The sequence below is a fragment of the Melanostigma gelatinosum genome (assembly GCF_949748355.1).
Source record: "Melanostigma gelatinosum genome assembly, chromosome: 15".
Taxonomy (NCBI): Eukaryota; Metazoa; Chordata; class Actinopteri; order Perciformes; family Zoarcidae; genus Melanostigma; species Melanostigma gelatinosum.
In genome coordinates this window covers 9,991,460-10,006,975 of record NC_136648.1, presented here as the reverse complement: position 1 = coordinate 10,006,975, position 15,516 = coordinate 9,991,460, and the positions used below count along the sequence as shown (strand labels likewise).

General features: G+C 39.8%; 2 protein-coding genes across 2 annotated transcripts; both read left to right on the top strand.

The window, feature by feature from the left end:
* Positions 1 to 2,194: 2,194 nt before the first annotated feature.
* Positions 2,195 to 5,833, top strand: rps8a (ribosomal protein S8a). The gene is made up of 6 exons (XM_079285504.1): positions 2,195 to 2,245; positions 3,189 to 3,295; positions 3,568 to 3,667; positions 3,913 to 4,088; positions 4,762 to 4,891; positions 5,680 to 5,833. The coding sequence occupies exons 1-6, from the start codon at positions 2,242 to 2,244 to the stop codon at positions 5,787 to 5,789; spliced, it is 627 nt and encodes a 208-aa protein (XP_079141630.1). The 5' UTR covers positions 2,195 to 2,241; the 3' UTR covers positions 5,790 to 5,833.
* Positions 5,834 to 7,950: 2,117 nt separating this feature from the next.
* Positions 7,951 to 15,341, top strand: LOC306789551 (medium-chain specific acyl-CoA dehydrogenase, mitochondrial-like). The gene is made up of 12 exons (XM_079285558.1): positions 7,951 to 8,042; positions 8,522 to 8,633; positions 9,339 to 9,436; positions 9,802 to 9,871; positions 10,125 to 10,225; positions 11,237 to 11,317; positions 11,640 to 11,770; positions 12,026 to 12,134; positions 12,558 to 12,698; positions 13,089 to 13,184; positions 14,369 to 14,617; positions 14,708 to 15,341. The coding sequence occupies exons 1-12, from the start codon at positions 8,028 to 8,030 to the stop codon at positions 14,777 to 14,779; spliced, it is 1,275 nt and encodes a 424-aa protein (XP_079141684.1). The 5' UTR covers positions 7,951 to 8,027; the 3' UTR covers positions 14,780 to 15,341.
* The last annotated feature ends 175 nt before the right edge of the window (positions 15,342 to 15,516 follow it).

Sequence of the window (15,516 nt, the reverse complement as noted above, 5' to 3'; positions counted from 1 at the left end):
AATCATCTACCTGGAGATGCAGCTATGTGTACTGATGTTAACTAAGGATGTGGTGCATAGGAGAGATCTCTGCTTCATGTACAATGATATAGTAAGTGTTCTGTATAAAGACAGCAAGCCCTACTACAAGCATCATAAGACCCATAACATCAAACCTGGCTGGAACGAGTATGTAGCTGAGTATCGTGCTGAAGCCTGTGAAGCCTTCAAATCATGGGCTCTAGCTGGTAGACCCAGATAAGGGCCAGTGCTTGAGTACAAGAAGCTCACCAATGCAAGATATAAGTATGCCATTCGCTTCATTTGCAAGAATGATCAAACCATGAGGGCTGACTCCATGGCCAAGAAGCTGCTGAGCAACAACGTAGTTGATTTTTGGAAAGAAGTGAGAGCTCTTAACTGTAAAACATCTTTACCATGCACTGTAGATGGAATTTCAGGAACAGACAACATTGCTGAGTTATGGCGACAGCATTATAGCACCTTATTTAACTGCATCAAAAGTGATTTGTACAGCGTGGACAGTTCTGAGAGTAATGAGTCAATGGTAATTACATCATATGAGGTGCACCAAGCTATCAACAAACTGTCTGAAGGCACAGCAAGTGGCTTAGACCATATTACTGCTGAACACCTTAAATATGCTGGTCCGAGGTTAGCTCCTCTCCTCGCTATTTGTTTTACTGGCTTCATGATTCACGACTTGTTACCAGACTCAATGCTGTCTGTTCTCTTAGTGCCAGTCATTAAAAACAAAGCTGGTAAAGTATGTAGCCTAGAGAATTACAGGCCCATTGCTTTGGCCAGCGTCCTGTCAAAAGTCCTGGAAAGAATTCTGCTGGACAGAATACAGGACTTCATCACCTCCACAGATAACCAGTTCGGCTTCAAAGCCAAACATGGCACTGACTTGTGTATATATGCCTTAAAGGACATTGTAAACAAATACAGAGGTCAAAACTCATCACTTCTTATGTGTTTTATTGATGCCTCCAAAGCTTTTGATCGTGTTAATCATAGTAAATTATTTTTTAAACTGAGCCAAAGAGGTGTCCCCACATACATAGTGAGAATTCTGGCTTACTGGTATGCGCACCAGAGTATGCAAGTAAAATGGGGTAAAAGTGTGTCAGCCCCATTTGGGGTTCGCAATGGTGTCAGACAAGTTCTGTTTAATCTGTATATTGATGATCTGTCCAAGCAACTGAAAGCCTGTACTACTGGGTGCATGATTGGAAATACTCTGGTGTATCACATCATGTATGCAGATGATCTGGTGATCTTTAGTCCATCTAGCGCTGGTCTTCAGCAGCTCCTCACTATATGTACTGTGTATGGTGTGGAATATGACATCAAATACAACGCCAGTAAGAGTGCTATCCTGATCTGTCCAACTAAAGAGGACAAGTGTCTAAACTTCCCTGACTTCAAATTGTCTGACAATAATCTTGATGTCTGTAGTGAAGTAAAATATCTTGGTCATTTTTTATCTATCTGTCTGTATGGACCCCGAGTCTGAAATAAAGTCTATCTATCTATCTATCTATCTATCTATCTATCTATCTATCTATCTATCTATCTATCTATCTATCTATCTATCTATCTATCTATCTATCTATCTATCTATCTATCTATCTATTTGTATTTCACTTCTGTAATTCCATTTTACGCTACTTTGTACTTCTAGTCCACTACATGGCAAATGTTGGCAAATATTGTAATTTTCTACTGTCAGTTTTAGATTATTAATACAAAATATAATTAACAAATAAAATATGATGGAATATCATATCGTAGATTAGACATAGTAATATCACAGTTTATACATTAAATAAATTTAGCACCACATTTACCAGCTGAAATAGTAGTACACATTAATTTATGAATAAATATAATCAATCAATTTAATATTTATTATTTTAGAATTGACCATTCTGCATAGTGAGTAGGCTACTTTTACTTTTCCACTTTAAGTATATTTTGATGCTAATACTTCAGTACTTTTATACAAGTAGACTTGCTATACCGTTATATTACTCAGTACTTATTCTACTGCATTTATCGTCAATTAATTCAGAGGTACTACTGTATAATCTGTGTCCAACAAAACCCGTGAATGTATAACGAAAAAAACTCACCCTCGAGAATACCGTTCGCTTCGACGTGAATTCTCGCGAGAACAACTTGCTTCAAGCTTCCCCATGAGCCTTTGCGATCCCTCTTTCTAGCCGGCGCCTGAGAATGGGTACGTGTTTTCATGCTCGGGTCGGAGGGAGAATCCTTGTCCATCTGATGGTTTATCGAAGGAATATTTCTTTAATGGTTTGCTATATTGTCGCTAAACGTTATTTGAAGAGATGTATCTTTAACTTAGCTGTCTACAGTCAGTTTGTTGTATTTTAATGAAGTAATCGCTTATGGATGTGCGAAATGCTCCAAGATGGCTGCACTCGTTGTCCATGGAGTTAGCTTCTGGGGCTCTAGTTTAATAGAAAACGGCACCGTTTGCCGTTTGTGGGGTATTATAATATGTAAGCCTGATTCCGCGTTGTTTTATTTCTGCCGTTCAAAAGTATTGTTTAGTTCTCCGCCATGCTAGTGGAGAGGCAACGTTAATGTTAGCATTAGCTAGTTAGAAGGATGATGGTGGTGAACATGTCACGCTGCTAAGCTGAAACTCTTAGTGAACCTGAGAATAATACTTTCTTGAAAATGAAGTGTGGACACATTTAACATAACTTGTGTAACAATGATAACTAACGTGAAGTTAACAAAGGCGCATCTTGGGAACACGAGTTGTATGTTATTTCTTAAAAGGCCATCGTGTCGTGTGATTGTAAGGGCCCGACATTTCTGTTCTAACTTGTGTCTGGGCAGAGTTTAAATCACTACGTGCATCACATGGTCGTTCCGTAGAACCTCACACTATGGAATATTTTGTTTAAATTATCCTAAACCTAGTTCACCATGATCTTATTCAATTAACAGATATGCAGGCACCATTAAGATGAGAAGGGACCTTTGCTTGAGCGATATGATGAAACTCATGGAATCCATAATTACAATTGCGGATAACCTACACCTTGGAGAACTGATTGCTCAAGCATTGATCATAATTTTGTGCTGAGTTTTCCTGTGAGTTGTCCAATGATCTAACACTTGTTTTTTGCTCTTGTTTAATAATTAAGGTATCTCAAGGGATAACTGGCATAAACGCCGCAAGACCGGCGGTAAACGCAAGCCCTACCACAAGAAAAGGAAGTATGAGCTTGGACGCCCTGCAGCAAACACAAAAGTATGTATAAGCCAGTGTTTACTTGCTCTAAATTGATCTGATGTTACGCGTGGGTGATGAAAAAACGACCTTAGGTATGTCTTTTTGAGCCGTTTTGGTTCAAAGTTCTAGACATGCCAATGTTAGGACTCGTCATAGTTACACTGACACGCTTCAATATATGTGCCTAGTACTGTTTTCCATGAGCCATGAGAATTCAATCTCTACACATGGATAACCTGAATCCATAAGCATACAAATTGCACCAACACTAAAATACTGTATTTATGTAGATTGGACCTCGTCGCATCCACACGGTGAGGGTCCGTGGTGGAAACAAGAAGTACCGTGCTCTGAGGCTGGATGTTGGGAACTTCTCATGGGGCTCAGAGTGTAAGTTTATTTCAAATGCTACAATAATTGCAATAAAAGGCATTTTCTTTACATGGCATCTGTTAAAAGTGCTGTACGTCTTTCCATGAAGATAACTTTTGTCCAGTTCTGCTACTGAATGAAAATGGTGATAACGAGACACCTGAGAAAGACCTGTCGCGCTTTTAAAGATCTAGTTAATGTTATTCGTTAACCAAAATGGGGGAGAATTTGCTGTTGCTAATGGCTTTTGTTTGTGTACGCAGGCTGCACACGCAAGACCAGAATCATTGATGTTGTCTACAATGCCTCCAACAACGAGCTGGTCAGAACCAAGACCCTGGTGAAGAACTGCATCGTGCTCGTCGACAGCATACCCTACAGGCAGTGGTATGAGGCCCACTTTGCCACTCCGCTGGGACGCAAAAAGGGAGCTAAGCTGGTATGTGTAAAAAATGTTGTCTCATAAATCTTGTTTTTATTCAGTTGTGAGAAATATAACTTCAACACGTGACCTTTGTGCCAATACATTGGAGAATGCATCTTTTTGTCTGATCTACACAAAGATGACACTTCCTCTCGTACTACTAGAGCTCAATGCTCAAGAGATGCTTACATTTGAGAATTGTGGTCTTATTTATTGCCCCAGTGAGAATCTGTAGTTGCACGGTGCCCTTATTTGACTTTGTATAATCGCTAGGTTTGATAAAAGGGGCCTGTAATACCAGTCTCACCACATACCAACTTTGTGTGGAGTTTGTTCTTTGTGTAAAAGACACCTTTTTGTGGGTGATTACTAGTGGACTCCTAATGTATGAATACGTTAACTTTTTTTGATATGATATAACAGAAAAGGTTAGATTATATAGTGCTGTCTGACCTGGTGAATGTCTTTCCATGAAGATAACTTTGTCCAGTTCTGCTACTGAATGAAAGTGGTGATAATGATGACTCTGAGAAAGACCTGTTGCCTACATGGACATCTGCTGCCGAGTTAACCATTCTCTACACTGCCTTTCTCTGCAGTGTTACATTTATTGTAAATCAACTAGTGTTGCTCGGCAGGAGAAGTGTAAACTTAAATCCAATGAACTTTATTCCCCCGTCTTCTATAGACCCCTGAGGAGGAAGAGGTCCTGAACAAGAAAAGGTCAAAGAGGACCCAGAAGAAGTACGATGAGCGTAAAAAGACAGCCAAGATCAGCACCCTCTTGGAGGAGCAGTTCCAGCAGGGAAAGCTGCTTGGTAAGTCTCAACATCACCGTGTATGGCTTCGTCTACCAGTAGTTAATTTCACAGAAATGTAATTGGCTCTTTAGGGTTTTTTTTGCCTCCGGCTTTTGGTTGAATAATTCAAATTTCAGGTCAAATGCGAATTCATTTCATTAAGGCGCAAGACTCAAAAGCTTTCGTCACAAGTCTTGTAATATATGTGAAAATATTTTTTGTTTGAGTTAAACATTTCAGATTTTGGGTGAAAATTTAAATGCAATATTTCTCTTGTCCTGGGAAATGCATACTTTTTTTTTAGGGATGTGTAATTGTACTTATCTGATCCTGTGGAGTAACTCTCCTAGTCTGGGGTTGTTTACTTATTTAGACTGAAAATTCTACATGCAACCAGGGTCACAAAATAACTGTAAAAGGCATTTTCTTTACATGGCATCTGTTAAAAGTGCTGTCTGATGTGGTGCACGTCTTTCCATGAAGATAACTGTCCAGTTCTGCTACTGAATGAAAGTGATGATAATGATGACTCTGAGAAAGACCTGTTACCTACGTGGACATCTGCTGCAGTGTTAATTCACCGCACCTATCTGGGTGTTAAAGTTTAAGAAATTAAATGGTAGAACTTTCCCCTTACAGCTGTTGCCTTTAAGCTAGGCATGTGGCTGATAGATGCCTGTACTTATACTGGAATGCCTCCATGTGTAGAGTTGAACAGCTGATGCTACAGCAGGGTGTTTCCTCTATGTTTTGATACGGTTTATCTGCCTCCATCACTGACTATATTCCCCGCTTCCCTCCTGCAGCTTGCATCGCCTCCAGACCCGGCCAGTGTGGCAGGGCAGACGGCTACATCCTGGAGGGAAAAGAGCTTGAGTTCTACCTGAGGAAGATCAAGGCCAAGAAAGGCAAATAGATGTACAGCTGTTTGATACTTCAATAAAATCCAAACACCCCAAACTGTCTGCTGCCACTGCTTTACTTTCTGTTTATTGGTGATGTGAAACTCTATTTCTATGCTTGGCCACATGGCAATAATGCAATGTGTTTTTAATCTAATTAGCGAGGCTTGAGGAAGTGACACCTCATGAAAAATAAACATTTTAATATTCAGATTACCGCTTGATTGTGACAAATGCCAAGAACCAATACATGCAATTACTGGTCTTTGTTAAATTCAGTATTACACAGATGGCTGTGGGGCTGAGCCAGAAGAATGCAGGGTCACCTATCCTGGAAGAATAAATACACATGTCAGTTATGTCTATCAGTGGGACATTTAAATTGATCAAATTTAGTTCAGTCAGAGGAATATAGAGTTTCATTGCAAAGTAGGAAAGCATGCACATTTAAAAAGATCAATGTACAAAATTGCCATTTTAGAGGCAAGGATTATAAATTTCCCATATCTCAAGTTTAATTAAAAATATATATGTAACATCTAGCCTTTAATGTATTGCAGTAAAGGTTAAAATAGTTTATTGAATAGAAATACTGAAACGTATATGGTACTTAGTTGCCAGTGGCTCAACAGCAGAATATATTTACTTCATACAAATAAGAGTACCTTAGTACTTATCCCTCAGAACACACATTTAAACAGACAACGCCGAACCAAAACAATATACACCTGTTTGTCTGTTAAAAATGATCTGATTCACTTCATAAATGGTCTCCAGATTCCAGACTATAGAAAAGTATGATGTACAGTGTTGCGTATCTTAGTCTGCTTACTCATTCAAACGTCAGTAATAACTCAGATTATACATTTAGCTGATTATTAAAGCAATCCGCCAACTGTATTATAGTTGTGATACAGTTCGCTGATTCTGCCTTTTTTCTCAAGATATTTGCAGCTGCTTTCATGGAGACGTTCTTGAACTGGAGTGTACTGTAAAACGTTACATGCTTATGTCGTATATAAACCGCCATTTGAGAGTTGCTGCATATGACTACTTTGAACAAAAAGAGAACAAAGTTCATGGAATTGTTTGGTTTAATAAAAAAACGAATATTACCTGATCCTGTTGTAACATCCAACAACTAACACATTTTATTTCTCGTTCAACAAACCCCGGGTATCTTTACGTTGTATCTTAACTAACCCGTTTTCCAACTTTTCAGTGTAGCTGCTCTTTGCTACCCTGATCTCCTTTGTGAGTCCCAAAGCTGCACGGTGGACTGACCTGTTAGTCAGCCTCACTAACACAGACCTGAGGTGTGATGTAAACACCATCCAGAATAATACGGCCGAGAAGGAATGGAAGACGAAAAGTGTTGCGAGGTAACACAAAAGTATTGCGGGAAGAAGAATATGTTTTTCATCTAAATTAGCAGGGCTTGGGGACATGACACCTCCTGAAAAATAAAAATGTAATATTCAGATCACCACATGATGGTGAACAAAGCAAAGTTCACCAGCATGCAATTACTGATCTTTCTTAAATTCAATAGTACACAGATGGCTGTGGGGATAAACGATACGGAGGCTGAGCCAGAACACTGCAGGGTCACTTATACTGGAAGAAAAATATACTTGACAGATAATCAGTCGTTAAAGTATTTAGATCTTTGACTTAGTAAAAGCAGTAAGCTCGAAATGAGTTATACCATGACATTTTATAAAATACAGAAATGATCAGCATAGTGTACCAAAATATTTTCTAAAATGTATAATCTTAGTTGGTTGGTGCTATTTAATTCAAATCGTCAGTCAATCAGTGGGTCATATCTGTGTGACAGTGGCCATATTACACCTGCAGTGGAACAAATTCAGGTCATCAGCCGTCGGTGATCGGAGCAAAACCGGTAAACAGACAGATAGTGTGACACACCCCATTAATAAAAGAAGTATAAAGTCACAATACATGTGTCAGTTTAACCACTTTTCAGTTAAATACTAGAATGCATTGCATATGTGAGAGACCTAAGCGAATAGATCAACATTTACATGAGTTATTATATTTAAAATGCTTTGTTAGGTAACGATCATGTAAGGTGAGGCTATCTGGGGGAAAAGTCATTTTCCGCATGACGAGGAACAACACGTGATCAATCCCGCTGCTGTGATTGGTTGACAGGCGCACATACCTATATAGGACAAAGGTCTCGTTTAAATCGGTGTAGACGGCTGGTGCAGTAGCGATACTTAACAATGCTCTTCAATAAGGTACGTATTGTTAAAATAGCTTCAACTCACCACTATATATTCATAGTTTTAGTTATTGAATGGTTTTCGTCCCCCTGGCCTACATTTTTACATTACAGCTAGCTACATTTCTCGAGTCAATCTAGTGAAGGTTTTGCTAGCTAACTAACGTTACGTCACAGCCGTTAGCTTTCCATAACATTGTGTTCACACCGTCTTTATCATAATACACATAAAGTAACGTATGTGCCTCACATAGCTAACATTACAACAAGCAAAGTGTTTCGCTGAAATTACGGAAATGTGAAACTGGCTGCCTTAAAAATCTTAAAGCCCCAAAGCAGTTCAATGCACTGGTGAAAGACCTTGTCGTTGAAATGGCAATTGTGATGCATCAAAGATGCAAACTGGAGCTAGCTAATGTTTTACTAACTTCTTACTTAAACAGTAAAATGAGGTGTTTAAATGAGTGTGTTGCTTGTTTCTCTCTCCATGCCCAGGTGTTCAAAGCCGGTGTGCGGTCTGGGATCCGGCTGCAGAGATCCAGTTCTGCTGCTGCCGGCACTGAATCGTCTCACTCAGGCCAACCAGCAGCCACTGGCTACTCATTTGGTGAGTATAGGATGTAGGAACCTTTCCATAATTTCAAAGGATACCTTCACATTTAGTCATACCTGCTTTAAAACAATGCTCACTTACCCATATCTACAACTAAATAATGATTGGTCGCTGTAATCGTTCCTCCTGTCTGTGAATAGATCCCTTCCTCAAGCGAGCCTGCACTGTCCTCATTCTGTGCAAAAATAAACTCAAGTTCATGCAGCTGCTTCAGCAGTCACAGACAAATTAAGGGCATATCAGTATCTTCCACAGTTAGGGGATTTAACCCAACAAAGACTATTTGTATTCATAAGTATATGTACTTTATTTTCCTTGAGGGAATTTTGTACTAAAAGACTGTAACTTTGGAAAATATGAACTTGATTTGACTAGTGAGTTGCAATGTGATAGAATTAGCATATTACTTTAATTACATTATTACTTGGTATCAGGTTATGTCTTTCTCGTGTGCCATATTTCTCAGTGACATTCTTTTCTTGTCATTGTAACATAGTTCAGCTGCTAAACTTTCAAAACTGTCAAACTGACTAAATGCAGCGTCAGACGTCGTCAGTCACGTGGTATGCTTCACTTCACATGCGATCTGACACCATGTAATGAAACTTCGGGTCTATTTGAAATAGAGTTTGGGGAAAAAAAAGTGTTCCTGTGTGGTGAAGTTGCTTATCATGTTCTTGCTGCTGCTTGGCCCAACAGAGCTGACTGATGAGCAAAAGGAGATCCAACAGCTGGCGAGGAAGTTTGCTCGTGAAGAGATCGTCCCTGTTGCAGCTGCTTATGACAGGAGTGGTGAAGTGAGTCTAGCACACAGATTAGGTGGCAGTTAGTGTATAATGCTTTCTGAAATACAGCTTGACTTGATAAGTTTACTGACATAAAGGCTTTGAAATGTTATCGTACTACGCATTTTCTGTCTTTATCAGTTAGTGATGTGTGCATATGCCTCAATCTCCCCAATAGGTCATAAGAAAAGTTCAGTATTACATAGCTTTTCAATGTTTATTTTTTAAATCTCCTTTTTCTTTCTTTTAGAGGGTTTATAAAATGTTTTCTTACCTCTTAGCCTGTTGCTATGATGACAATTTCTCCCTAAATTGCATCTCAGACAAAACAAAAAGTTCGCGTAACTCTTAAACATCATGTATACGTCATTTTGCAGTATCCTATGCCCATCATCAAGAAAGCATGGGAGCTTGGTCTGATGAACAGTCACATTCCTCAGGACTATGGTATGTTACATTCTTGCTCGTTGTCTTTTTCAACATGGAAAATATTAAACTTTCGCACAACGCCGTCCTGTGTGCCCCCTTTGTGGGGGGCCACGCAGATCCTGAAACATCTAGTCTCGCATCAATTTAGTTCATAGATGATGACTTAAACAATAGCCACACGTAATACATATATTTAGAATTTGCTGTGTGAAATTGCATCACAGCCTTAGTCTTAATTAAAACCCTGTGATGTTTGTGTGTTTGTATTCAGGTGGACTGGGCTTGTCAATCTTTGATAACTGCCTCGTCACAGAAGAGTTGGCGTATGGCTGCACCGGAGTCCAGACTGCCATTGAGGCCAACTCTCTGGGAGTAAGTTGTCGTCTATCAGGGTTGCTAGCGTTTCATTTGCTTTTCACAAGTTTCTAAAGAAAAATTAAGTATTTTAAGATGTCCACCACGAGTGATGCCTCCAGAAACCCCGTTCTTAATTGGACCTTTTTTTCTTTTTTTCTTTTAAAGTTCGGCGCTATTATCGGTACTACGGTAACATTTTACTCAATTTGCCGTCATCTGTGCTCGTTACTGTAAGTGCAATAAAACATTCGCAAGTAAATATTCAATTAGAGTAATTTAGCATCAAGCATAAACTTGCAGAACAATATTTTCTACGACTCTACCTGCTGTCCCATATTCAGCGCGGGTGTGTTTGAGCCACAGTGCAGTTCTTTGGCTGATAGACAATAGATGTGAACAAGCTGTAACGAAAGCTGACTGTACGTATGTAGACTACTTGTTTAGCCCAATCATCCATGTATCCTAAAAATGAGGCAAATTCTTGGAGATCCATCACTTCATAGAGGTGTCTGTGGTGAATGTCTCAAAACTATCCCCATTGTTCGATATTTCTTTAGTGATGTGGGGGAAATTATTTCCCCCCCCCCCCTGCTGATTCCCCATGCAAAGGAAGCACACATTTGCAAATTATAGGTCCACTCATCTGTGTTGAGTCTTTTATAATGTGGCTGTTTTTTAATCCACAAATGTCACAGTGTATACGGTACGATTAAAGTCACTTGTTGGGATCAAACATAACGTGCTCCATCAAACCTGTGCTGTGCATGCTGCTGCTGCTATGCAGTAGTGTTCAAAGCATCTTAGATTTCCATTGAGTCAGGGAGGACTGTCTTTTTAAGGTTGCTCACTGACCATGTTATTTCATTACACGGGGTCATGCATTGGGGTTAATAGCACCGTGTCTACTGAGGATTATAGATATCATTTTCTACAGTCAATATTTCCAGCATGTGCATCAGGCATAACAGTGATCAATAACAGTGGTTGTAGCTCAGTTAATAAGTTATTTTTGTTTCTCCCACATAGCAAATGCCTGTTATTTTAGCTGGCAGTGAGGCACAGAAGGCTAAATACCTGGGCAGGATGACTGAGGAGCCTCTTATGTGTGTAAGTATTTAATAAATGGTGGAAATGAACAATGAGCACATTTACTCAAGGAGGTACTTTACTCGAGTATATCTTAATGATCTTGTTTACTTTCATCTAATTCTTTTACCAAAGACTGCATTACAAGTTTAATGCCACCAAGACCAGTACTGTACGTTGTAATAGGCTTAATGTGTTGTATACATATGATGTTTTACTTCCCTAGCATGCGTACTTGGTGTTTGAAATCCAGTTATTTGCATCATGACGTGTTAAATAGTAGCGCTGCAGTCACTAGTAGAGGAATTGATTATTCACATGAGTCAACGACTATTTTCGGCAGGCCTACTGCGTGACGGAGCCGGGGGCGGGCTCTGATGTGGCCGGCCTCAAGACCCGAGCTGTGAAGATGGGCGACGAGTACGTTGTTAACGGGCAGAAGATGTGGATCACCAATGGCGGGAAAGCGAACTGGTGTGTACTCAGCTACTCACTACCATTTCTCTTATTGTACTCTCACAATACATACTCGGTTATGTGTGAAATTCACCTGATAACCTTCATGAAGGAAGAATGCAGGACTTTTGTATTAGACTGCATTAGTTTTAGCCAGGTGTACCTAATAAACTGCACACTGAGTTTGTGTATCTACATATTCATAAAGGAAATGAATACATAAACATCTGTTCGTTGCGCTGAAGGTTATCTGAACCTCTTTTATGTTCCTAGGTACTTCCTCCTGGCTCGCACTAACGCAGATCCTAAATGTTCAACCGGCAAGGCTTTTACTGGCTTCATTGTGGATGCCGACACTCCAGGAATTCTAATCGGAAGAAAGGTACGATGAGGCTAAATAGTTTTGTCCTCTAACACATCAAGAGGTTTAGTATTAAGATCAGTATTGTTCTTGGAGGTTAGAAACATTGTAACAAAGGTGGGACTGTAGTTTCGTAAGCGTATGTATGTCGTTACACATGTTATTACATGTGTGCTCCCAACAGCTGCAATAATAAAATGTGTGTAGGTAACAGTATAGATAGCTGCCATTTCACAATTGATAAGTAAAAAGTCACCTATCCACGAGATTCCAACAACACAGAGTGCATTATAAACACTCTACTTTCAGATTAGTGCTGTATAAATCATTATGAGATAGAATTGATGGGGAAACTGTGTGGGATGCTGCTTTCCAGTCAGGGTTGTCCAATAATGACCTCTGATGTGTGCACCACTAGATAACATGTTTATTTTGTGCTCGTAGGAGATGAACATGGGCCAGAGGTGCTCTGATACCAGAGGCATCACCTTTGAGGATGTGAGGATACCGAAGGAAAACGTCCTGATTGGAGAGGGATCTGGCTTCAAGATTGCCATGGGTGCTTTTGACAGCACCAGGCCACCGGTAAGTCTTCCATCTGTAACACCATGTATCTTATCCTAAGATGGCTAACTATAAAATAAGGATAAACTTTAGTCAACAGTGTCTTCTAGCAGCAGACAAGGCAACCTTTTGGATGTGTGTTGACATGTGAAAATGAGTTTAAACTGATGTGCGCCCATTTTTTTTCCATAAAAAATCTGTAAAATACGCCTAGTGCGCCTTTACATCGCATCTGACGTCACCAAATTAAAGGGCATTTTCCCTACATCTCCCAATATCTGATGTTCTATTGCTACAACCAAACTATTTCAGACTTTTAAACGTTGCAAATGAAACGCCCATGATTAATTGTATTGGTCACCGTTGAAGATTTGTGTCTGTGATGTTACTAATGTAATTAATGCACTGCAGGTGGCAGCAGGAGCAACAGGCCTGGCACAGAGGGCCCTTGAAGAAGCTACCAATTACGCACTACAGAGGAAGACCTTTGGCGTAGCTATTGCTGAGGTTTGTTTAGGGCTGGGCGATATGGCCTAAAAAAAAAATCTCCGATTTTTTTACAAAAAATCCGATTCACGATTTAAATCGATTTTTTCCCCCACAAATTTTTGCAGATGACAGAAGCTGTTGAAAACATTTTTTTATTTTATTTTGTGATGATTTTCCCTCGTAGGTTGATAAAAATAAAGTGCAAACAAAACCTGAACATTGTAGAAAGGTGCCTGTAGTATACAAAAAGTATTTGGTCACTCTTTTGTTTCCCTGAATCATTTAAATATAAAATTAAATTAAACATAACATTAAATGGCATTAAATAGTAGCCTTCCATTGTAAACAACTGTGCAAATGTAACTTTTTACACTAAGCTTTTCTAACTGAATACACTGATACAAACACAGCATGAAATAAAATGTATGTGACCCTTTAACATTCACATTTTCAAAAGTGCAACATCTGATCTAACATCAACATAACATATTTTGCACAGTAAATAAGTGCATGTAAACAAAATCAAGTGCATTCACAACATAACCAACAGTATTAAACAGTAGTGCATGTTTTTTCTAAATATTTTTTGCCAGGAAGACGGCATCGCTTGTGCTCCCGCGGTCCTGCTCCCTGCTCAGGGCGCAACGCTTCTCCCACTCGGCGGCATGCCTCTGTTTGAGGTGCTGCATTAAATTTGTTGTGCTGCTTGATTTTGTAGCAATAGCTTTTAGACAGACCTTACATCGTGGTGCTGTTTGTTCGGTGTCAGATGACATGAACCCGAACCATTTCCAGACCACCGAAGACACATTCTTCCCTCTCTTAAGAACGAGAGCTTCACTGCTGGCCGCCATTGTTTTCGTTTGTAAACAATGCGCGCGCACTCAACTACGGGAACCCAACGGGGGGAGGAGTGGGGGCGATTTTCTCGATTTTCAATAAAACACATCGCCTTAAAGCACACATTCGAATTAATCGATTAAATCGATTTATCGCCCAGCCCTAGGTTTGTTTGCTTATTTCTTTTATCAGCAGAAAAACACGTGTTCCCTCACAGCCTTTTATATGCTGGTGTACCCCGCTATGAGTTCACTGAATTACAGAGTTGACTGTAGGTTGTACAGTGGCAATACTGTCATTACTGTAACTGTCATCACTGGTGACGAGTCACGTGTTTTTAAGTGCGTCTTCCTGTTTCACAGCACCAGGCCGTGGCCTTCCTCCTGGCTGAGATGGCCATGAAGGTGGAGCTGGCCAGGATGGCGTACCAGCGCTCAGCCTGGGAAGTGGACCAGGGCCGCAAAAACACCTACTACGCCTCCATCGCCAAAGCATTCGCTGGAGACATCGCCAATCAGGTGGCCTCTGATGCCGTTCAGGTATTCGGAGGCAACGGCTTCAACAGCGAATACCCGGTGGAGAAGCTGATGAGAGACGCCAAGATCTACCAGGTGGGTGGTGATGTCGTGCACCTGATCTCTGCTAACAGAGATGTGGTCAAAACTTAATTTTCTTGATTTTTTTTTGTATGTCCTTCGTAGATCTACGAGGGCACAGCTCAAATCCAAAGACTCATTATCGCCCGAGAGCACCTGGGAAGATACAGGAAATGAACACCTGACTCGTCCTCATTCAAATGTACAATGTGTTAACTTTAACTCTGCTTACATAGTTGTAAAATATTGTTTGGTTAGAAACAGTAAAGAATATTATATTTCTATGATTGTTTGCCTTATCAGCATTCAGACTTGCCGTTTTCAGAACATCAACCAGACCTATCGCATCTAGACAAAGGGTTTTCTGAATGCAGCTCAGAACGGTGGCCTTATTTAATGACTTGTTGAGTTGAGGATCACCACATTCAGGCAAAAGATCACATGACTGTGTCCTGTCAGGCTGCACCATCTGTAGATTGTAAATATTTGCTGCCAGGCACAAACATGGACATAAATCTGTTAAATTGTTGATATGTGATACAACAGTTTGGTGTCTGTTTGATGGGGAAATTGATGCTCATAAACTAAGCAGAACCAATTAAATCTACGTGTGTGCAGATCTATTTCTCATCAGAATGTGTTAGAAACAACTGAAACAACTGTGCTGAACAACTGTAAAAATGCACGTGGTCTGATGTTTTGTGTCTGATTTAGAAAATAAAAACCTTTACAACAGTTATTTGTTCTAGATAGTGATTTGCATCTACCGTCTCCTGGTGAGATTACCGGAAGTCAAATGTATTTTATGTTAATTAACATAATCTCATGTTGCCTAAATTCGACCAATTATCTTCCATTACAGCCTCGTCTATATTCAAGGATCATTTATTGTCATTATGCAACACAGGGATGTG